The sequence below is a fragment of the Equus przewalskii genome, chromosome 4 (genome assembly GCF_037783145.1).
Source record: "Equus przewalskii isolate Varuska chromosome 4, EquPr2, whole genome shotgun sequence".
NCBI lineage: Eukaryota > Metazoa > Chordata > Mammalia > Perissodactyla > Equidae > Equus > Equus przewalskii.
The window spans coordinates 36,795,855-36,820,974 of NC_091834.1; the positions used below are offsets into that span (position 1 = coordinate 36,795,855).

Below are 25,120 nucleotides of genomic sequence, written 5' to 3' on the forward strand. Positions count from 1 at the left end.
AGTGGACATACATATTTAAGTTTTAAAAATACAGAGAGTATTTAGAGTGAGACTAATAATACACATATTTTAATTGGAGCTGGGCTTCTTGACAATGCAGAAGATGAAAAAATAAAATATTTCAGTGTATATGAATTCTTTTCTAGTATGTCCCAAGTTGTGCAACAGAGAGACCTTTGGAGGAGCAAGGATATAAAAATAAGTGAGGAAAAAAAGTAAAATTAAAAAAAAAGAAATGTTAGTGTGTTTAACAAATGATCTTCCCTTTGATATGCCTGAGAGCTTTTTTGCTAATCCACATTCCAAATAGCCAGAAGCAGAATGTCTTACAGCTTGCAAAGCTCATTTGTTCAGGCCGCCATTTGTTTTGGGAGTATTGGTTAACATTTTCTTTTGAACACTGAGTTGGGAAACTGCTGCATCACAATGATCTAATCAATGTTTTTCAAGGGGACAGTTTAAAAAAATTCTGATTGCCTTCTCATTCTAGGCTCTGTCTCATTTGGGAGATAGAATATGCAACTTGGAGAGACCTCTTGGGGGGCTCTGTTCAAACTGAGAACTTCTGGCCTGTGGAATAGTAAATTGTTAATATTTAAATCTTACATTCAAAGTTTCTATTTTTCAAGACCAAATTCCATGGATCTAAGGAAAATATAAAGCTAAATAGGTACCGAGAATGATGATAGATCAATGTGCTTGTCAAATTTATCCAGCATAGTTTGGCTACTTTTTAATTCATGAAAGGAGCACTCATACACATTTGTCACTCTGCTCTTCCTTGGGAAAGTGGACCTGGATTATTATAATGTGAAAAACAGATTTTGTGTGTTAAAATGTTTTGAAATTTTAACTTTTACCCTAAAATGATAGAAATCAGATACCAAAACTAGGTGATAAACGAAAATGCATATTTCAAAGTAAATGTCCACAAACCAATTAGACAATTGACCTAAAATAAAGACATAAAAGGGTTGACAGCATGGAGCAGGAATGGGCACACTTTTTCTGTAAAAAGCCAGATAGTAAGTATTTTAGATTTGCAGGCTATAGGGTCTCAGTTACAACTACTCAACTCTGTTGTTGCAGTGCAAAAGCAGCCAAAGCCAATACTTAAACACATGAGCATGGTTGTGCCCCAATAAAACTTTATTTAAAAGACAGCCTAGATTTGGCCCACAGGCTGTAGTTTGCCTCCTGCTCGCATTGGGGAAGAGAGGGTTTATGAAAAAGTTCTTTCGGTGAAAGTTCTCCCAACCACCACGAGAATCTCATCTCGAGGCTAGAGGGAGAGGGGCTTGAAGTGGACCATCTGGACTGCTTGACCTGTGTCCTTCTGACTTTATGGGGCATGCTGTTCCCCAGACTGGAAATTAGCTGCACCCCCTACCAATGGTAGAACAAACATCCATGAGTGTTTCTTGTGCACCCAAGGAAGGTCATAGGGGAGAGAGCATCTACTGAAGCTGGTCTAATTTGAGTTCAAAAGAATCACCCAGGAAGGCAAGAGGACTCCAACAGGGACAGTTCTGTATAAAGTAGACTGAAATCTGGGATAGTGGGAAGCAGCCCCAGAGAAAACTGTGACTAGATATTCTCATTTCTAAATTGACACTGTGTTTGGCTAGAGCATTTTTATTTTTCTATTTTTTTTTAACCAAGAGTAAGCTGATAAGTTATGAAGCTGAAATTTCATGGAGGAGCAAGGGGAAAACCTCCCTCAGTGAAAAACTTGGAATGAAATTGTGAAGATAAAAATAAATTGCACTTTTTATTTTACAAATGTTTTATAACAGAAAATTTCAAAAGCACAGTCCAAAGAAGAGAGGAGTATAATTAACTCTCATGCATTCATCATGACGTACTTGTTAACTCAGCTATCCTGCCCCTTCACTTTCCTTTCACTATCCCCATAACCCATACATGGAATTACTTAGGAGCATATCTAACATCTGTATTTCCTTTAAATTGGAAGCAAGATCCAGAGGCTTGATCAGATTCAGGTTCAATTATTTGGCAAGACTATCTCCAGGTGATGTGTGCACTCCTGTAGCACTTCGAGGCCCACAATGTCTGGCTGTCTCTCTGCAGTGTTAATATTGATCAGGATTTAGGACAGTCTGATTCGTCTGTTATAAAATTTTTTTATCAGCTTTTATCAGTTTTGGCAACCATTGACAATTGCCCATATCCATAATTTTATTAGGGAAAATTACATTTTGATTACATCTCAGTGATTGTGCTTGTTCAGTGTGTAGGTTATATGTATACTTGCTAGTACGTTGGGATCTCCTGGATGGGTGACTCATTAGCCTTTTCACAGGAATCCTTTTTATTCATTAGCCTTGGAGCTTGGGTGTATTTTTGTTTGTAAGTCTATAAACTCATTAGCTGCAGAGACAAATTTCACTTTTGCTCAACTGCCTCCTACTGCATGAAAAGGTAGTCTAATTCTCCAGCTTATTATGGTAAGATCAGCTGACTTCTATGGGTATGACCTTCAGAGAATTGGTTGGTTCTCTTCTTTGAAAGACCTGTGAGTGCCAAATACAAGTACATTTCTGTTCTGCCTGGAAGAATAAATGTTGCTCCTCGTTTGGAGAGGTTTTCACTTTTTTTGTGAAATAGTTTCTCACATGTTGTAATGTCTTGGAATGATAACTATTTTTTCCTGTTCTGAAAAATTTTCACATTTGAGAAGAAAGTAAGCAATCTTCCTCAATCCATGCCTTGGTTGGGTAATTGGGGGAAGTGGTGGGGTTCTGTGTGGCTCAATTATTACATTCACCTCTCTTAATTCCATCCACAGCTCCTTCTTATCTTGTCTTCAATGGTGTTATCCAAACCAACAAAGATATTTGATACTTTCCACATCTCTCACTCCTTCCTTTTTGACCACAGTCTGTGTAGGACTCATAACACGCTTAAAAGGAAATATAAATATTGTATGTACAGGGCTGAAAAGCCAGGGGCTATATCTATAAATTTGCCAATTTAAAGTATAGATCTTGGGTCTAAAAAAAATTAAGTGCTATTGAGATCATATTCCTGGAGAGAGAGGGTCAGGCTCTTAAATAATCTCAATGTCATAAGCAAGTGGGCCGCCAATGGAAAATCCCAGGTAAAAAGACACTTTTTCTATGCTTCTGCCACTTCTAAGTTGACCAAAGAAAGCAGGTGTGATGGGTATTGTGATTTTATCATTGACCCCATATTCTATGTACAAACAATTATTTTCAGCTCGTCCCTTTAAACGAAGCAAAAGTTCTTGCACATTTCTCTCCTTCCACACATCTCCACTCTGCCACAAGGAATTAATATCAGATGTATTTCTAAAGCATTGATCAATTTTTCCTTTGTGAACAAGTCTGGTCATATTGTTACCTTTCCCAAGAAAGAAATATGCAATTGGTTGCTTCGTGCGATACATATGTTTATATTGCCCCCTGAAAGAATTTTCCAATGACCGAGCATACTTTTCCATTTGTTTAGAATCTTGATCTAGGTGTTGGTTTTCTGGCCAGAATAAGAGGGAAGCCAGGAAATAAGGTTCTGAAAATCGATAAGTCAGCCCTATTTGTTGCAAGACTTCTCGAAGCTGATCTTTCAACTTTCTAATTGGCTTCACTATTTTGGAGGTAGGTTTAATACAGTAGAGAATGATGTTAGCCAAGATGAAATTTTGCTTTTCTTTTGGCTGGATTTTGACAGTGCCCTGTTCAAAGAGAAAAGTATATTTGTTCACTATATCGTCCATGGTCCTTATAGCATCTTCTTGATTTTTGATAAGATTTTCCAAGAGCCCAGAAAACTTATCTGCTTTTAAAACTTCTAGGCTTTTCCGATACAGCTCTACTTGAAGTGGGATACTAAGCTTTGCTCCGAGATCTTTGTTTTGTGATTCCACTGAGGGGCCAAATATATCTACATACTTCTTAAAATGTCCAGCCACCTTTCTCCGAGTTCTTGCCTCTTCATTTTGCTTAATGTTGTTCCTTGGTTTTAGAAGGACAAAGTAATCATCAAAAAAATCAAAGCACCTTTTCAAAGAACATTTCAAATTAGTTAGATAAGGAATAAAGTTCTTGAGGGCTAATTTAAATTCATTGCTTGAATCCCCAGGAATATCACTACTTCCTGATATAAAATTGATCATATCTCTTTTAGACAATTCATTTTTGCTGTCAAAAAAAGGAATTAATTGAAGAATCTGGATTGTATAGAGCCCAGCTTCTATCTCCCCTTGATAACCAGCTATATTGTAAGTGTCATACCGCCTTTTTGACTTCTGATAAAACCTCTCCTTCCCCTCGTACTGTCTGTCTTCACTTTGCTGTTGAGATTCTTTGAAGGCATTTGTGGCTTCTACTGCTAATTCCAAAAGATCAGTTAGATTATCAACTGAAATGTTCCTGTTTTTTCCATTATCCTCTATCCACCATCTTATTTTACTTTTGTAGACTTGGCCTAGTGTATCTGAAATATAAGAATTGTGTGGTTCTATCTTTTTTGCTTGATTTGCCCATTTTAGAGCACTGCTAAAGTCCTTCTCTTTAAGGTAGAAATGTCTTGCCAAGGCTTGGCAAATGAATGCATTTGAGTTGAACCGACGAATACCTTCAAGCAATACCTCTTTAACTGCCACGTTCCCTTCATCTTTATGTAATGCTTCAATGAATGGGGAAAACAAAGTTCCTGTTTCACCTTCATGTTCATTGCGCTGCCTTGTGAGCAGCAGTGTTTGTATATGTTCTGAAAATCTGCTTTTTCCTAGACCAGTTTCATAGAACAAATTTTCTGTTAACATATCCAGCATAATTTGACTTTTATCCAGGTGATAGCTTGTCCTCAATTCTTCCAGTGAGCGATCGGCAATCAAAGGGTGAATAATGCGCACTCCACAGTACTTCCCGCATTCCACCACCTCTGTTCTTATCAGAATTGTAGAGTAGGTGCCCATCTTGTCTTCAAATTTTTCTACTCCCCAGAAAGCCTTCTTGTTTGTGATTCCTAAGAAATTTTCACACTGTGATAGTGAAATGGTGGTATCAGGCACATATGAATTAAGAAGAGCTAGAAAAGAAAAGAGTTTTGCTTCCTTGGTGGAAATATTTTGTCCTTTCAGGATATTCCTGACTACATTTTCTATGTACTTTTCATTAAAATTGGTTTTCATGATCATGAAGGAATAAAAATCTTTAAAGTTTTCATGTTGCTCTTCAATTTCTTTCAATTTAAACTCAAAAGCTCTCTGTTCTTTGGGAGATAGGTTTTGTATCAGGGCGATACCATCCAAATTCTTTGCACATTTTTCAGGATTCTGTGATCTCATGCAATTTAGGATGATCACGAGAGGTTTCTCATATCGAATGTACTTATTAGCTACAGCTGTTTGAATAGAGGACTGCAGAAGATAGACATTATCTTCTTCTTCAAAATCGTCAACAAGGAGCAGTACAGGTAGGTATTCTTGCTGGTTTGTTGCCCCATAGGTGATTAAAGTAGCTACTTGTTCTCCAATTTCAGAAAAATCCATTGTCTTGTTTTTCAGCACAGCACACCTGAATTTCTTTCTTAGTTCCCAGAGAATATGCATAGCCAAGGTAGTCCCACCACAGCCTGGATGGTGATACAGATGAATAATTTTGACACATGTTGGTTTAGAAGAATCTGCCCAGTTTTGAATCATTTCTTCAAGTATTTCATATTTATCCCTTTTGACAAAAGGTAAAGAATAGCTTTTAGAAGAAAAGTAGAAGTTCCACCATGATACTTTACCACCTCGATAGAAGTCTTCCTCTTTTGATGTCTTGAAGTCAAGGAATTTTTTTTTATCCTTCTCTAAGAGAGTACCTTCACATTCATTTTCACAGAGAATTTCCAGAGAGGTCATGATATCTTCTTCCTTTTTCAGAAGGACAGTAGATGAACCAATAGATGGCAAAAATCTCTTTAAAGATTGAGTCACAGATTTTAGTTTAAGAATGGTTCCATTTATCTCTTCAAGACTTAAAGCAGAAATACATTGGTTTGATAATTCATCTTGCTGTTTTGTTAATCTTGCTTCAAGTAGATCTTTCCATCTCTGACATATGTGTGAGTGTACGCAAATACACAATATATTTTCCATTCCTTTGAGATCTTGGTAGAAAGCACAGAAGGTCTCAATAAGAGGGTCTCTTGGGTCATCCACGGAGGAGAGTAATAGAAATACCACCAAAAACTTCCCTCTTGGCATTATATCTTCATGAGTAAGAAACGAAATCAGTTTCCTGACTTCAGATGCTTTTTCTCTTTGCCAGGAACTTGGGTCTAAGGGTTTATATTTTTCACTGTCAAGGTCTATCCTGCCATTACAGAAAATCCAGCTGGGTTGTTGATAAAGATTCAGACTAGTAATCTTCTCATTTGATGTGGTTTTCCCCTCCATGTATAAACTTGGAAAGTGAAGGTTTGTTATTCGGCTTTCTTTGTAAGCTTTGACTACCCCATTGCTCACAGATTCAGGATCAAACTCTAAGACAGCAAACCATTTAATTTCCTTTAGGAAATCTAAGTGTTTTATTTGATTTGGATGGCATTTATTTGTTACAAGAATATACCAGTCGTAGTATGAATTATCTAGCAAATCCTGATTTCCTGTCAACAATTTAACAAGCTTTGGTCCCTCATTCTCTTTTTTGCTTGTTTTTAGTCTGTATTTTTCTTCTGCCTCTTTTCTAGCCTCTGCCAGTGTTTTTAAATCTAATTTAAACTCTTTGAAATCTGCATTATTTTTCATGATATCCTTGGAGCTGGCCCCATCTCGCACAAAGATTGAGAATTTTGAACTCTGCTTCCATGTGTTGTTGTCGCAATTTTGTATTTTAATCCGGAAATAATCATCTTCACATTCAGAGTATTTTGGAATGACATCCACTTCAATAACAAATCTATCAGATGGAGTACTGTTTGGTAGTAAAACTTCTACAAATCTTGGCTCTCGAATGCACTTCTTTGCTTTTTGGACCTGATGGTCTTCAAAGTACTGCTGAATCATCAGATTGAAGTGGTCAATGAGGGTTTCCTTGGTGACTGTGCTGACTTTCACGCCAACAATTTTTCCATGGGGTTTATCTTTGACGCCAAAATGAATGGTGCCATTGGTACGTGAATTCATGCAAGCTGAAGCAAACCGGAAAACCTCATTGCTAAATTTCATCTTAATGTCCTCTTCTCTGGCTCGTTCTGTGTTCGTGAATGCTTTGAATTCATGTATTGGATCAATGAGATTGAGCGGTCCTGTTTCAGGCTGTAGACTAAAATTCAATTTGTAACGATATGGATCACTGAATTCATCAAAAGGGTATGATACACATGTTAGTTCTACGGATGGCTGCTTTTCTTTTGTGTCATCTATTTCATTTACCTTGAATTCATTTTTTAGTGACTTAGAATCTTTAGTAACTGTGCTCATTGTAGGGGCATTAGCCATATCTGATTTCTCTTTGTTCTTTTGTTTTTGCTTTGAAGTTTCCCCATTTTCCTCTTGCATCACCGTTTGTGTTTTAGGAACATTTTTACTGCCTTTTTTCTTCTTATTTGTCTGCAAAGAACCTTCAGAAGATGTTTTCTGCAATTCTTTGAATAGATTTTCTATTTGGATAGCTGGTCCATGTGTTATGCCCATTTCGATAAGGTTATTTTTAGTTAACCACTTCAAGATTGCTCCACTGACATCTTGTGCAATCAAGATTTCTCTGTGCTTTTGGTCAATTTTATGACTTTCTAACCACCGATTTACATCCTCTTTTGTCCAGTCATCTGTATTTTCTGGCAGGTTCAGTTGCGCTGCCATTCTGATACCTGTGTACAGAAAAAGAAAAATGATTTAGTATATTTATAAGTAAATTTTTAAAATAATCAATTAATTCTTCAATGGGTAATATATGCATGTCCTATAAAATTTAAAAAGATCAAAAGGATATGCACACCATCTAATTATCTTCCTGAGAGGAAATTACCATTACCAGTTTCCTCTGTATTCTTCCAGAGAAATACTACCAAATACAAATACATAACTTTTTCCCCTACACAAATGGCAACATACTATACACAATTCTCTTTACCTTATTTATTTACTAACTGTATCTTGGGGATGCTTCTAGTCAATGTATAGAGAGATGTTTCATCCTTCTTAATGAATGTTTGCTATAATGTGTATTAGTTGTATTGTTTAAAAATACTCAATTCTTCTATAAAAAATAAGAGAAACAAAGGAGGATATATAAAACTAAATAGAGAAAGATGTATGAAATAAGGAGAATATATAAAACTAAATAGAGAAAGATGTATGAAATAAGGAGGATATATGAAACTAAGTATAGAAGCAAGTAGTTTGTGAAAAATGCTAGACGTTGCTAAAGTAAATAGTGCACCTGAATGTTAAACATAGTTAGGAAGAAATAGAAGGGCCAAATTAATATTAAATATTCATGAGACACACTGAAGCACTTAATATTTTTGAAGTCTTAATTGGTCACCTATTGTGACACCCATTCTGATCCTTTGTGTCCTCTACTCAAGAAACATAAATAAAATCCAGATTAGTTTATCAGGCTAATTGATGAGCTATAGCTATGGTCAGGCATATGTGCCCCTCTGCATCTCTTTGATTAGAGCAAGTGTATGTCACTCACCCAGGGTGACTTCTATCTGTTGATCCCCCTTGGACAGACCTCAACTCTGCTTCTGAAAATTACACAATCAGTGGAGAATGCTGATATAGCAGAGCAGGAGAGAAAGGACAGATGAGCTTGCATAACTCAGGTAGTGAGATCCTTCTACCCCTCTTGTACATCATTCAAAATATGTTACCCATCTCTTTTCCCTTGCTTTTTGTTGTGTATTTTAATTGATTTAATAATGCTTGTGCCTCAAGCATCTTAAATTGGTCTGTGAGCCATTTTGTTCCATGATTTCTATGAGAGCTTGCTGGTAGTAAACTTGGAGGCTACTATTATATCAAAGCAATTTTTCACATAATAATTGATAATAGCTGATTCTTGAGCAGTAACAAATGACATCACTATTTGGTCTACAAATGGGCAGACTACTATCTGGAAAATTAATGGCAATCTGGATTACAGAAATATAGCAATGGTCAGAAAAAACAAAATCCAAATAATAATAGTCCATTTTAAGTATGATCCAAAAATGGCTCCCAAAATGTGAGCCATTCCAATGAATTCATCATGGGAGAAACCAAATTAACAGAAGAAGAGATAAGCCTGGGGAATTGTGGCAAATAGACTATATAGGCCCACTTCCAAGAACGAATACATAGGAATATTGCCTCCCAGTGGTAGATACAAACTCAAGATTAGGATTTACTTTCCCTTCTACACATAGAGAGGACAGAGCAATGGTCCAAGTTTAAAGCTATTATTTTTTTGGTTAGTAGCTCCTATATGCATAGGAAGTGAATAAAAAACACACTTTACAGCTACATTAACATAAAAATAGGCAAAGAAATGCAAAATTGATGGAAATTGTACTCCCCTACAATACTGTAACTATCAGAAACATAGAAGATTTAATGCCATCTAAAAAGAAGTGAATTAGATGAAGTTTCTGTCAGTAATTTGGCTTATAGAGATTAAGAGGCTCAAATTTAAAATAAGCTGGAGAGAGAAAAAAGAGTGGTGGGGGGAGACTGCTTTAGGTGTACTAATCTTTAAAGTAAACCCCTTTTGTGAGACTACATCAAACTTAAAAATTGTGCATCAAAAGGCACAACAGAATGAAAAAGCAAGCTATGGAATGGGAGAAAATATTTGCAAATCATATTATGATAAAGAGTTAATATCCAGAATACATATTAAAAAAACTCCTACAAGTCAACAATAACAACAAAACAAATAACCCAATCAAAAAATTGGCAAAGGTAGGGGGCCAGGGTTAAGTTCGTGCACTCTGCTGCAGTGGCCCAGGGTTTTGCTGGTTCAGATCCTGGGCTCGGACATGGCACCACTCGTCAGGCCATGCTGAGGTGGTGTCCCACGTGCTACAACTAGAAGGACCCACAGCTAAAATATACAACTATGTACTGGGGGGATTTGGGGAGAAAAAGCAGAAAGAAAAAAAAAAGAAGATTGGCAACAGTTGTTAGCTCAGGTGCCAATCTTTAAAAAAAAAATCGGCAAAGGACTTGAACAGACATTTCTTCAAAGATGATATGCAAATGACCAATAAGCACATGAAAAGATGCTCAACATCACTAATCATTAGAGAAATGCAAACCAAAACCACAATGATATATCATCGCACAACCATTATGATGACTACTATTAAAAACCCCAGAAAATAGCAAGTATTGCCAAGGATCTGGAGAAACTGGGAGGAGCCCTTGTGCACTACTAGTAGGAATGTAAGCCAGCCAACTCACCAATTGGGAGAAAACATTTGCAAATCATATATCTAACAATATATATATTTGTATATACATATATATATATTGTATATGTATAATATACAAGGAACTCACACAACTGAACAACAAAAAAACAGCCCAATCAAAAAGTGGGCAGAGGATATAAACAGATATTTTTCCAATGAAGATATAGAGATGGCCAATAAACACATGAAAAGATGTTTGACATCACTAATCACCAAGGAAATGCAAATCAAAGCTACACTAAGATACAACCTAACACCCATTAAAATGGTTATAATCACTAAGACTAAAAATAACAAATGTTGGAGAGAGTGTGGAGAAAAGAGAAGCCTCATACACTGCTGGTGGGAATGCAAACTGGTGCAGCCACTATGGAAAACAGTATGGAGATTCCTCAAAAAACTAAAAATAGAAATGCCATATGACCCAGCTATCCTATACTGGGTATCTACCCAAACAACTTGAAATCAACAATCCAAAGTGACATATGTATCCTTATGTTCACTGCATCACTATTTACAATAGCTAAGACATGGAAGCAATCCAAATGCCCATTGACAGATGAATGGATAAAGATGTGGTATATATATAGAATGGAATACTACTCAGCCATAACAAAAGACAAATTCATCCCATTTGCAATAACATGGAAGGACCTGGAGGGAATTATGCTAAGTGAAATAAGCCAGACTGAGAAAGGCACACACCATATGATTTCACTCATATGTGGAATATAAACAAACACATGGAAAAAGAAAATAGTTCAGTGGTTACCAGGAGAAGGGTAGTGGGGTGTGGACACAGGGGGTGAAGGGGAGCACTTAGGTGGTGATGGACAAGAAATTATGTACAACTGAAATTTCACAATGATGCAACCTATTTTGAACTCAATAAAAAAAGACAAAAAAAGTTACTATATAATGATAAAGGTGTCAGCTCATCAAGATGATATAACAATTGCAAATATATAAAGCACTCAATTTCAGAGTACCTATAATATAGCAAATATTAACAAAACTAAAGGGAGAAACAGACATATATGATAATAGTAGGTGACTGGAATATGCTGCACTAAAAAATGGATAGATCATCCAGACAGAAATCCAGACAGAAAATCAATAAGGAAACAGCAGACCTGAACAACACTATAGACCAAATGGACCTAACAGATATAACAGATATATACAGAACAGACCATCCAATAACAACAGAATACACATTCAAGTGCACAGGGAACATTTTCCAGGATAGATCATATATTAATCCACAAAACAAGTCTTAACAAATTTAAGAAGCTTGAAATCAAATCAAGTATGTTTTCTGACTACAATGATATGAAACTAGAAATCAGTAATAGAAAAAAAATTGAAAATTCCTAAATAGGTGGAAATTGAATGACACTCTTCTGAATAACCAATGAGTCAAAGGAGAAATCAAAAGGGATATCAAAAAATATCTTGAAACAAAATTAAATAGAAATACAACATACTAAAATTTATGAGATGCAGCAAAAGCAGTTCTAACAGGAAGTTTATAGTGATAAATGCCTACATTAAGAGGACAGAAAGATTATAAATAAACAACATAGGGGTTGGCCCCATGGCCGAGTGGTTAAGTTCACGCACTCTGCTGCAGGCGGCCCAGTGTTTCGTTGGTTCGAATCCTGGGTGCAGACATGGCACTGCTCATCAAACCACGCTGAGGCAGCGTCCCACATGCCACAACTAGAAGGACCCACAACAAAGCATATACAACTATGTACTGGGGGGCTTTGGGGAGAAAAAGGAAAAAATAAAATCTTTAAAAAAAAATAAACAACATAACTTCATACCTCAAGGAACTAGAAAAAGAAGAACAAACTAAACCCAAAATTAGCAGAAGACATGAAATAATAAAGATCAGAGCAGGAATAAATAAAATAGAAACTAGAAAAACAATAAAAAAGATCAATGAAAGTAAGAGTTGGTTTTTTGAAAAGTAAACAAAATTGACAAAACTTTAGCTAGACTAACGGGGAAAAAAAGAGGGAAGACTCAAGTAAATAAAATTATAAAGGAAAGAGGAGATACTACAACTGATACCACACAAATACAAAGGATCATAAGGGACTACTATAAGCAATTATACACCAACAAATTGGACATCCAAGAAGAAGTGAATAAATTCCTAGAAACATACCAAGACTGATTCATGAAGAAATAAAGAGGGCCAGCCCTGTGGCACAGCAGTTAAGTGCACACATTCTACTTTGGTCACCTGGGGTTTGCCGGTTTGGATCCTGGGAGCGGACCTATGTACCACTTGTCAAGCCATGTTGTGGCAGGTGTCCCACATATAAAGTAGAGGATGATGGGCATGGATATTAGCTCAGGGCCAGTCTTCCTCAGCAAAAAGAGGAGGAATGGTGGTAGATGTTAGCTCATGGCTCATCTTCCTCACAAACACACACACACACACACACACAAATAAAAGAATCTGAACAAATAATGAATGAGGAGATGGAATCAGTAATTGAAACCTCCCAAGAAAGAAAAATCCAGGACCTGATGGCTTCACTGGTGAATTCTGTGAAAGATTTAAAGAAAAATTAATGCCAATCCTTCTCAAACTCCTCCAAAAAATAGGAGGAAACACTTCCAAACTTATTTTACAAGGCCAGCATCACCCTGCAAGATACCAAAGCCAGAAAAGAACACTAGAAGAAAAGAAAGTTACAGGCCAATATCCCTGATAAGTATAGATGCAAAAATCCTTAACAACAAATACTAGTAGGGGCCTGCCCCTTGGCTGAGTGGTTAAGTTTGTGTGCTCTGCTTCAGCGGCCCAGGGTTTCACCGGTTTGGATCCTGGGCATGGACATGGCACCACTCGTCCGGCCATGTTGAGGCAGCATCCCACATACCACAACTAGAGGGACCTGAAACTAGAATATACAGCTATTTACTAGGGGGCTTTGTGGAGAAGAAGAGAGGAAAAAAAGAAGATTGGAAATAGATGTTAGTTCAGGTGCCAATCTCTATGAAAAAACAAACACTAGCAAACCAAATTCAACAGCACATTAAAAGGATCATACACAATTATCAAATGGGATTTATCCCTGGGATGCAAGGATGGTTCAATGTACATAACTCAATAAATATGTTACACCACATTAAGAGAATGAAAGATAAATATCATGTGAGCATTCCAATAATCCAAAAAAAGCATTTGACAAAATTCAACACCATTACATGATAAAAACTCTTAACAATTAGGTATAAAAGGAATGTACCTCAATATAATAAAGACCATATATGACGAGCCCACAGCTAACATCACATTCAATGGTGAAAAGCTGAATGCTTTCCTCTAAGAGCAAGAACAAGATAAGAATGCCCACTCTCATCACTTTTATTCAATAGAGTACTGGAAGTCCTAGCCAGAGCAATTAGCAAGAAAAATAAATAAAAGCCATCCAAATTGGAAAAGGAAGAAGTAAAATTGTCTGTTTGCAATGATATTATACTCAGATAACCTTATAGACTCCACCAAAAAACTGTTAGAACTAATAAACAAATTCAGTAAAGGTACAGGATACAAAATCAATAAACAAAAATCAGTTGCATTTGTTTATATTAACAGCAAACTATCCGAAAAAGAAATTAAGAAATCAATCCCTTTTATAATAGCATCAAAAAAATACTCAGGGCGGGCCTGGTGGCGCAGCGGTTAAGTTTGCATGCTCTGCTTTAGTGGCCCAGAGTCTGCCAGTTCAGATCTTGGGTGTGGACCTAAGCACTGCTTGTCAAGCTGTGCTCTAGCAGACATCCCACATATAAAGTAGAGGAAGATGGATACAGATGTTAGCTCAGGGCTAATCTTTCTAAAAAAAAAAAAATATTCAGAATAAATTTAACTAAGGAGGTGAAAAATCTGTACACTGAACACTATAAAATATTGATGAAAGAAATTGAAGAAGAGACAAATAAATGGAAAGATATCCTGTGTTATGGATTGGAATAATTAATATTGTTAAAATGTCCATATTATGCAAATTGATCTAGAGATTCAACATAATCACTATAAAAATTCCAATGGCATTTTTCACAGAAATAGAAAAAACAACCCTAAATTCATATAGAACCATAAAAGACCACAAATAATCAAAGCAATTTTGAGCAAAAAAACCAAAGCTAGAAGAAAGGAGGTGACGTCAGCAACATGGCAGAGTGAACTGTTTCCTTTATCTCTTCTTTGAAGTACAAGTAAATGGACACTTACTGACAATGGAGGAAACCCACACAGCACAACAGGACACTTGAGAGACCCATGCACCTATATATCTGAAGGTGGATTGACTGGCCCTCTGGGAAGTGGTGGAGATAGGGGAGCACTTTTGGCCCTTCCGTGGCAGCTTTGTGCATATGCAGAAGTGCTTTCCAGCCTGGCACAAGTACCTATAGTATTGCTGTGCCTCAAAAGTAGGAACACGCCCCAGGGTGACTCTAGGAAGAGGCAGTGGCAGCTTGTAGCCCATTTGCAGTAGCTTTCCTGGTCGTGGGGGAGCCCACCATATTCCTGTGGCCCCAAGGAGTGGCCCTGGTTTGGTTCCCATGAGGAAGTCCCACCCACCAAGCACAGCAGCCAGCAGGACCACAAGAAGAAGCAATGGCAGGTCTACGCTTGGGGCAAGTGCATTCCCAGCTCACATGGGTGCCTATAGTACTGCTGCATCCCAAAAGTGGGAATGTGTCCTAGGGCGACTGTAGGAAGAGATGGTGGCAGCCCTTAGCCCACTCATGATTGCTTTCCTGGCAGTGGGGGAGCCCACTATGCCCCTGCGGTCCCACAGAGTGCTCCCTGGCTTGCTCCCTGCAAGGGAGCCCTGTTCACCAAGCACAGTTGCCAGCAGGACTGCAAGAATAGGAGGCAGCAGATCTACACACCAGGCTGAGTGCATTCCTGGCCTGCACAAACACCTGCTGTGCCCTGGAAGTGGGAACGTGCCTTGGGGAGACCCGAGAAAAAGGTGGTGGCAGCTCTTAGCCTGCTCATGATAACTTTCCCAGTGGTGGGGGAGACCACCATGCTGCTTTGGCCCCAAGGAGTAGCCCAGGCTTGGAGCCCATGAGGAAAACCCACCCACCAAGCACTGTCTACACACATGCCCAAAAGCTCTCCAGGCTGGTGAAAGCGCCCATAGTACCCCCACAACTTCCAGCCGATGGGGTGGAATCAGAAACTCAGCACCTGCTTACCCCTAGAGGTAGCAGGTGGAATCTGCCACCTAATACTACCACAAAGGTGCTGAAAAAAGATTAGTTCACCAAACACCATGAGAAACTATAGCAACAATTCAGCCCAGAAAAAAAATGACAATTCTCCAGAAACCAACCCTGAATGCACAGAAATTTACAATCTAAATGTCAGAGAATTCAAAATAGCTGTCATAAAGAAACTCAACAAGTTACAAGGAAACTCAGAAAGACAGTTCAATAGCTCAGGGATAAAATTAATGAGAAGAAGGAATACTTCACTGAAGAGATTGAAGCTATTAACAAAACAAGCAGAAATTCTGGATTTGAAGAAGACAATTAATGAAATAAAAAATAATCTAGAATCCTTAAGCAGTAGAGCTGACTTTATGGAGGAAAGAATTAGAGAGTTAGAGGATAGAAATACAGAAATGCTATAGGTGGAGAAAGAGAGAGAAATAGATTTTAAAAAATGAAGGAATTCTTTGAGAAATATCTGACTCAATTAGGAAAAGCAACATAAGGATTACAGGTATTATTAGAGGGAGATGAGAGGGAGGAGCAGAGAGCTTGTTCAAAGAAATACTAGCTGAGAACTTCCCAAGCCTGGGGAAGGAACTGGACTTACAAATACATGAAGCTAATAAAACTCCTAATTACATTAATGCTAAAAGATCTTCTCCAAGGCATATAATAGTAACAATGGCAAAAGTCAATGACAAAGAAAAAATATTAAGAACAGCAAGGCAGAAGAAAATAATCTACAAAGGAACCCCTTTCATGCTTTCAGTGGATTTCTTGGCAGAAACCTTACAGGTTAGGAGGGAATGGAATGATATATTCAAAATACTGAAAGACAAAAACTTTTAGCCAAGAATACTCTATCCAGCAAACTTCCCTTCAGATATGATGGAAAAATAAAAGCTTTCCTGGATAAACAAATGCTGACGGAGTTCTTTGCCACTAGACCTCTCTGACAGGAAATTATTAAAGATGCCATCACACCAGAAACAAAAAAGCAAAGGCCTATCAAACTTTGAGCAAGGAGATAAACAGACAGACAAAATCAGAAAACTGCAGCATTCTATCAGAACAGGGAAGCAAATACTCAATGATAACTTAAAAGATAAAGGGAAGGAAAGCATTGACAGTAACTAGAAACACTTAAACTTAGTCACAAACTCATAACACAAAACAGAATGATTTGTGACAATAACAGAAGGGGAAGAGGAATGGGATGGAACCTGCTTAGGCTAATAGAGATAAGAGGCTATGAGAAAATGGACTATTTCATCTATAAGATCTCTTACACAAACATCATGGTAACTATTAAACAAAAAATCAGAGCAGAGACACAGTTCATAAAAAAGAGAAAACTGAGAAAATCTCCACAGAAAACCACCAAAATGAAATGGGAGTCAGGAATACAAAGGAAGAGAAACAATGGAAACACAGAACAAATGGAAAACAAGAAATAAAATGGCAGTATTAAGCCCTCATATATCAATAATCACTCTAAATGTAAATAAATTGAATTCTCCAATCAAAAGACACAGAGTAGCTGGATGGATTATAAAACAAGACCCAACAATAAGCTGCCTCCAGGAAACATATCTCAGCTCTAAAGACAAACAGGCTCAGAGTGAAGGGATGGAAGACAATACTCCAAGCAAATAGCAAACAAAAGAAAGCAGGTGTTGCCTGCTATATCAGACAAAGCAGACTTCAAGTTTAAAAAGACAATGAGAGACAAAGAGGGGCGGTATATAATGCTAAAAGGGACATTCCACTAAGAGGACATAACACTTCTGAATATAGATGCACCTAACACAGGAGCACCAAAGTACATAAAGCAACTATTAACAGACCTAAAGGGAGAAATTAACAGCAACACAATAATAGTAAGGGACCTCAACAGCCCACTTACATCAATGGACAGATCATCCAGACAGAAAAGCAACAAGGAAATAGTGGATTTAAATGAAACACTTGATCAGATGAACTTAATAGATATACAGAGAGCAATCCATCCAAAACTAGCTGAATACACATTCTTCTCAAGTGCATATGGGCCATTCCCAAAGATAGACCATACGGTGGGACACAAGGCAAGCAACAATAAATTTAAGAAGATTGAAACCATCTCAAACATCTTTTCCAACCCAGTGCTATGATATTAGAAATCCACTACAAGAGAAAAACTGGGAAAGTCAGAAACATGTGGAGACTAAACAAGATGCTACAGAACAACAACTGGATCAATGAAGAAATCAAAGAAGAAATTTAAAAATACTTGGAGACAAATGACAATGAAAATACAACATAATAATTCTTAGGAGATGCAGCAAAAGTGGTTTTAAGAGGGAAATTCATAGCAATACGGGCCCACCTGAACAAACAAGAAAAATCTCAACTAAGTAATCTTAAACTGTGCCTAAAAGAACTAGAAAAAGAAGAATAAACAAAGCCCAAAGTCAGCAGAAGGATGGAAATAATAAAAATTAGAGCAGAAATAAATGAAATAGAGATTAAAAAAAACAGTAGAAAGGATTGATGAAAGTAAGAGCTGGTTCTCTGAGAAGATAAACAAAATTGACAAAACTTTAGCCTGACTCACCATGAAAAAAACAGAGAAGGCTCAACTAAAATTAGAACCGAAAAAGCAGAAATTATGATGGATACCACAGAAATACAAAAGATTATAAGAAAATACTGTGAAAAACTATATGTCCACAAATTGGATAACCTAGAAGAAATGGATAAATTCTTAGACTCATACAACCTCCCAAAACTGAATCAAGAAGAAATAGAGAATCTAAAGGCGAATCACAAGAGATCGAAACAGTAATCAAAACCCTCCAAAAACACAAAAGTCCAGGACTAGACGGCTTCTCTGGAGAATTCTACAAAACATTCAAAGAAGATTCAATACCTATCCTTCTCAAACTATTACAAAAAATTGAAGAAGATGGAATGCTTCCTAACTCATTGTATGAGGCCAACTTCACCCTCATACCAAAATCAGACAAGGACAACACAAAGAACGAAAAGTACAGGCCAACATTACTGATGAACATAGATGCAAAAATCCTCAACAAAATACTGGCAAACTGAATACAGCAATACATTAAAAGGATCATACACCATGATCAAGTGGGATTGATTCCATGGACTCAGGGATGGTTCAACATCTGCAAATCAATCAATGTGATACACCACATTAACAAAATGAGGAATAAGAATTACAGGATCATCTCAATAGACGCTGAGAAAGCAATTGACAAGATCCAACATCCATTTATGATAAAAACTCTCAATAAAATGAGTATAGAAGGAATGTACCCCAACATAATAAAAGCCTTATATTGCAAACCCATAGCCAACATCATACTTAATGGTGAAAAGCTGAAAGCCTATCCTTCTGAGAACAGGAACAAGACAAGGGTGTCCACTCTCACCTCTCTTATTCAACATAGTACTGGAGGTTTGGGCCAGAGCAATTTATAAACCATTATGATCTCAATAAAATTACTAAAAAAAAAACCAACCAAATAAAGCTAGAGGTATCACACTACCTGATTTCAAAATATACCACAAAGCTATAGTAATCAAACAGCATGATGCTGGCATAAAAACAGACATATTGCCCAATGGAACAGAATAGATAGTTCAGAAACAAATCCACAACTTTAGGGTCAATTGATTTTGAACAAACGTGTCAAGAACATATATGTGGAAAGGACTAGTATCTTCTTTAGATGGTTTTCGGAAAACTGTTTTTTCACAAGCAGAAGAATAAAATTGGACCCTTATCTCACTCCCTATACAAAAATCAATCCAAAATGGATTGAAGACTTAAATCTAAGACGTGAAACCATAAAACTATTACAATAAAACATAGAGAAAAATCTTCTTGACATTGGTCTGGGCAATGATTTCTGGATATGACTCCAAAAGCACGTGTAATAAAAGTAAAAATAGACAAATGGAATTGCATCAAACTAAAAAGCTTCTTCATAGCAAAGGAAACAGTCCACAAAATGAAAAGGCTACCTACTGAATGGGAGAAAATATTGCCAAACTATATATCTGATAAGGGGTTAATATCCAAAATGTATAAGGAACTGCAACTACTCAATAGCAAGAAAACAACCTGATTAAAAAGTGGGCAAGGGACCTGAATAGACATTTCTCAAAAGGAAACAAACAAATGACCAACAGATATACAAAAAATGTTCAACATCATTTATCATCAGGGAAATGCACGTCAAATCACAATGAAATATCACCTCACACTTGTTAGAAGACTATTGTCCCAAAGACAAGTGATAAATTTTGGCAGGGATATGGAGAAAAGGGAACACTTGTACACTTACGGTAGGAATGTAAATTGATATAGCCATTATGGAATACACTATGGAGGTTCCTCAAAAGATTAAAAATAGAACTACCATATGATCCAGCAATTCCATTTCTGGGCATATATCAGAAGGAAACAAAATCAGTATCTTGAAGACACAGCTGTACTCCCGTGTTTATGTAGCATTATTCACAATAGCCAAGATATGGAAATGATGTAATTGTCCATCAACGGATGAATGGATAAAGAAGATGTGGTATATATACAAAATGGAATACTATTCAGCCACGAGAAAGAAGGAAATTCTGCTATTTGAGACAACATGGATGAACCTGGAGGACATTACGCTAAGGGAAATAAGCCAGAAAGCAAAAGACAAATATTGTATGATCTCACCTACATATGGAAAAAAAAGAAGTTGAACTCATAGAACAGTGGTTACCAGGGGATGGAGTGTGGAGGGGAGATGGGCAGATGTAGGTCAAAGGCTATGAATTTGTAGTTATGCAGGATGAAAAGTCAAGAGGTCTAATGCACAAGCATGATGACTATATTTAATAATACTGTATTGAACATTGGAAATATGCTAAGAGGGTAGATTTTAGGTGCACTCATTACAAAAAAAAAGCTATATGAGGAGATTATATGTTAATCAGCTTGACTATAATAGTTATTTCATTATGTATGTGCACATATATTAAATTATCAAGTTGTACACCTAAAGTATATACCATTTTTATTAAAAATATTGCATTTGAAAACTTGTAAGATACAATGTCAACAATACTTGGAGAGACATTTATAGCCTTATGTGCTTTTATAAAACTAGAAAAATGACTGAAAAGCATAAACTAAATATCAATTTAAAAAGTTCAAAGAACAACAGAATAAACCTAAAGTAAGTAAAAGGAAGGACAAAATAAAGAGCAGAAATCTATAATATGGAAAACAAAGCTACAATAGAGAGAATCGAGAAAGCCCAAAAGTTGTTCTTGATAAAGAGTAAAATAATTGACGTATCTGTGGAAAAAGTAACCAAGAAATGAAAGAGATGGCACAAGTAAACAATATCAGATGCTGTAAAAATTAAAAGGATTAGAGATATTTTAACCTACTTTCCATGAATACATCTGAAGACTGAGGTGAACTGAACAAATTCCTTGGAAAATGTACGTACCAAAACTGACCCAAGAAGAGATGGAAAGAGTTCCACTTCCCAGTATGATGTACTAGATCACAGCAGGCCAACGCTCTCACCGCAACAACTAGAAAAAAATCAGATAAGTTACAAAACACATTTTTGAAGTTATCACAGAGTTGTAGGTGGACTTGCTGACAAGGACTGGATGAACGAAAATTCCAGGGAGGGAAAGTCCCTCCTACGTAAGCTTTGGGGCACTGGCTGATTCTGGGCTGGGGTTGAGGCCCATACGTGGCCTACTGCGAGGAAGAGAAACCAGTGGCTTTTGACAGGCATGTGGGTGATGTGATGGATTGGAATCCAGAAGTGCTCCAAAATCTTTAATCATTATGAAAACGCAAAGTGAAACCACAGTGCGATGATACTACATACCCAGCAGAATAGCTAAAATTAAAGATTGGCCTTAGGAAATGTTGGCAAAGATGTGGAGTCAATGGAACTGTCATACATAGCTAGTGGGAAGGTAAAATGTTTCAGCCACTTTGAGAAACTACTTGTCAGTTTTTATAAAGTTAAATGTAGACCTACCCTATGATTCGGCAATTCTAATGAAAAAGATTAAAGTGCTGATATAGATAACAATATGGATGAATCTCACATATGTAATGTTGAGTAAAAGAAGCCAGTAACAATAGAAAATATACTGTAGGATTCCATTTATATGAAGTTCAAGAACAGGCAAAATCAATCCATTGTGGTAGAAGTCAGAATAGTGGTTACCTTTTCGCAGGGAGATATTTTCTGGGAAGAGGCTCAAGGAAATCTTCTGGTGTGATAAAAATATTTTATATCTTGATCTGGTTAGTAATTACACTAATGAATACATGTAAAAATTTCATAGAGCTGTACCCTTTAAATTTGTTCATTTCATATGTTACACTTTAAAAAACCAATGATGTACCCAAAACACATGATAAAATAATCAGAGTAATAAAATAAAAGAGGTGCTTGCATAGAAAAACATGATGATGTGTTACCAGTCAAGGATAATGATTAATTCAATTCTGGACATCTGAGTTTTGCAAGTTTTACTAGGGATTTATTATGGCAGCCTTGGATTATGGGATTAGCTTTTGGTTTTCACATCCCAGTGTTGATTCATACTAGTTTTATAGTTACTAAAACCTGATCCCACTCTCCTCTAGTAACTCTGCTGTCTAAGCCATTTTCGTGTGTCCCTCTGCTCAGTCCCATCTACTCCACCCTGTAAATAGCACAGCTCACTTCTGTTGCACCCACACTGCTGTAACACCTAAAGCCAGAGGCACCCTGATCATTCTGCTGCCAGCTGTGCTCAGGCTCCTGAGTCCTCATATCAGGGGTTCTCATGTCCCATCTCTTGACCCATCCTACCAGTATGCTTCTCCTGGAGTCTCCCTGACTTCCTCATCAGCCAGGGCCTTTCACAGCTTTACAAACTTGGACCTTGCCCCCTAAGTGACAAATCATAACCCAGTTTATGAGGCTGAGCGGTGATTTGATGGATTGTTTGGTTTACACATGAGCTGCATACTGTATACGTACAAAAACATAAAGCCAAGTTCTCATATATGGGTTGGGGGATAGGGAGCTGGGCCCGAATGTTTGGCTTGGAAGGTGAACAAATAAAAAAGCAATGACTTCTGACTATGTTCTCTACCAGATTATGGATCTTTAAGTCATGATTGAACAGGTTTCACTCTTTCCCTAAAGCCTGTGTTAGAGTCTTGATAGCTGAGCCTTTCAATAACTTACTTTTAAAAAATTACTGAAGATGCCACTTTTGGAGATTATGCACTAGATGAATGACTGCATCTAACATCTGTGTTTTCTCCATTTATGCCACTGTTCATAGGTATTTCACATATCAATGATTTTTTTATACCTGTTCCAAGACAGTTTTTAGGTAATTTGGAAAGTGACACAAGATCACACATATATGAAAACCCTTGGGTAAAGAAATCAGAGAGAAGGCTAGATACGGGTAGGAGGGGAAAAGAAGTGAAGCCATGGAGTAAAGTTAGTGCCTAAAATAACTGTTTTTAACTCTATATACTTTACTAGCAGTGGCCTGAAAATTTGTTTCTGAGCTTCTTAGCAATCACTATAGAAGAGGAAACAATTTGTTACGTAATTGAACCCGCATACATTTAGTAACTGTAGGTTTCATTAGCTTTTCTTAAGGAAGTTGAAGATCAGGCCTTTATTCAGTAATGTAGGGGCCAGCCCAGTGGTGTGGTGGTTAAGTTTGTGCATTTTGGCAGCCTGGCTTCCAAGTTTGGATCCCCAGTGGGGACCTAGTGCAGCTTGTCAAGCCACGCTGTGGTGGCATCCCGCATAAGGTGGAGGAAGATTGGCACAGAAGTTAGCTCAGCGACAGTCTTGGCCCTGAGCTGTCTGTTGCTGAACTCCCTCACAAAAACAAAAAAAAGAAAGAAATGTAATTACTCCCCACCCCTTTGTATTACCTTGATCTTCGCTTTGGGGGAAATCAGACATAAATCTAGGGTTTTTACCAAGAAATAAAATTAATAAAGCTGCCATAGTGCGGAGGACTTCCTGTAGCAGTCTCTCTGTCTCTGTTTCTCCCTGTCTCTCTGTCTGTCTCTCATATGTGTCGTCTGCCACTAATATCTGAGAAGCAGTTGGGGAGTTTTATTTTCTGGCAGCTCCTTAGAGTAGATGGTGGGAGGTATCTTTGATTAATGTAAAGTATATTTTTAAGTTTTCATTATATGTTCTTTCTGAAAATGCTATTAACGCCTTGAGGGATTTCATCAATAAAAGTGCCTCTAGTTTTCAACTGCATCTTTTATGGAATGTTATGACTCCTGTTTCAACTAATATAAAGCAGACTGCTGTCACAGAAACGAATAGTCTAGAAGTTCTAGGCTTAAATATTTTTTGTTTTGGAGTACATTTTAATTTTCTAATTGAAAAGTAGATTCCTTCCTATTCAATAAAATGCTATAGATGGTAATAATATTAATAGTAGCGATTGTACTTACCCAGATTTTCTTGCAAATTTCTTCTACATAAATGAGAAAACCATGTATTTCGGTGCAGAAAACATCTGACGTCTCTGTTTTCTTCCTCTTATGATATTAGAGAAAAATACTTTTTCATTCTGGTTTTTACGAAAGTGTACCGTCTGCTTCTGCTTCCATCCGAGGTCTAATTGGCTCGGAAACAGCAGGGCGTTTCTCAGAAACGGGTGTGCCGACACTGGCAAGCCTGCAGATTTGAGTTTAGTTTCGTTTTCCTAGACCTGAGTTTACGGATGTAGCTTTTCTCTCTGAAATGCTTTTTGTGGTAAGACACTACTCTGCCATCTTCTGGTCTTTTTGGTTAGAATCCAAAGGTTTAAAATTTATTCTTTGCTTGCTTAAGTTCCGAGGGCTGCCAAGAGCCCTGGTGTCTCAGCTACAAAGCCTCTCCGTTATTTTCTGAATGCGTCTCTTGGGAACACCGGTTTTCATTGCCCTGCGGAGCCTTGTGGAGCTCCGGGCAGGCAACAGTTTATATTGCTATCTCTCCGGCCTTCCAGGGTGGACTAACCCTCCATCTCTGTTTTCCTAAAGTCTAAAGGAATGGCTTTTAGGGAATTTTTGAGCTCCCTATAAATGCTAAAGGCCTTTGGGTTAGTGCTGTGGGGCAGACCAGGCTCAGGGGCCGATGGCCACACGGCAGGGATTCATCTTTTCCAACGTCAGGGTCAGGGTCAGGCAGAGAACTGCCTGAGTGAGAGTGACAAAAGAGTTAACATTTAAAAGATTAACAGCAAGCGCTAACATTTATTGTGTGTACTCAATTAGCTTTTGGTTGCCACTTTCCAGTGATGATTCACACTTGTTTTATATATATATTTTTTATTGAAGTATAGTTGACATACAATATTATATACACATGTA

At 37.3% G+C, this 25,120-nt stretch overlaps 1 protein-coding gene across 1 annotated transcript; it reads right to left on the reverse strand.

The window, feature by feature from the left end:
• Positions 1-1,758: 1,758 nt before the first annotated feature.
• Positions 1,759-24,661, reverse strand: SAMD9 (sterile alpha motif domain containing 9). Its single transcript, XM_008526150.2, has 3 exons — positions 24,218-24,661; positions 21,207-21,294; positions 1,759-7,845 (listed from the first exon to the last, which is right to left on the reverse strand). Exon 3 carries the CDS (start codon positions 7,835-7,837, stop codon positions 3,071-3,073), a length of 4,767 nt encoding a protein of 1,588 aa, XP_008524372.1. The 5' UTR covers positions 7,838-7,845; positions 21,207-21,294; positions 24,218-24,661; the 3' UTR covers positions 1,759-3,070.
• Between the last annotated feature and the right edge of the window lie 459 nt (positions 24,662-25,120).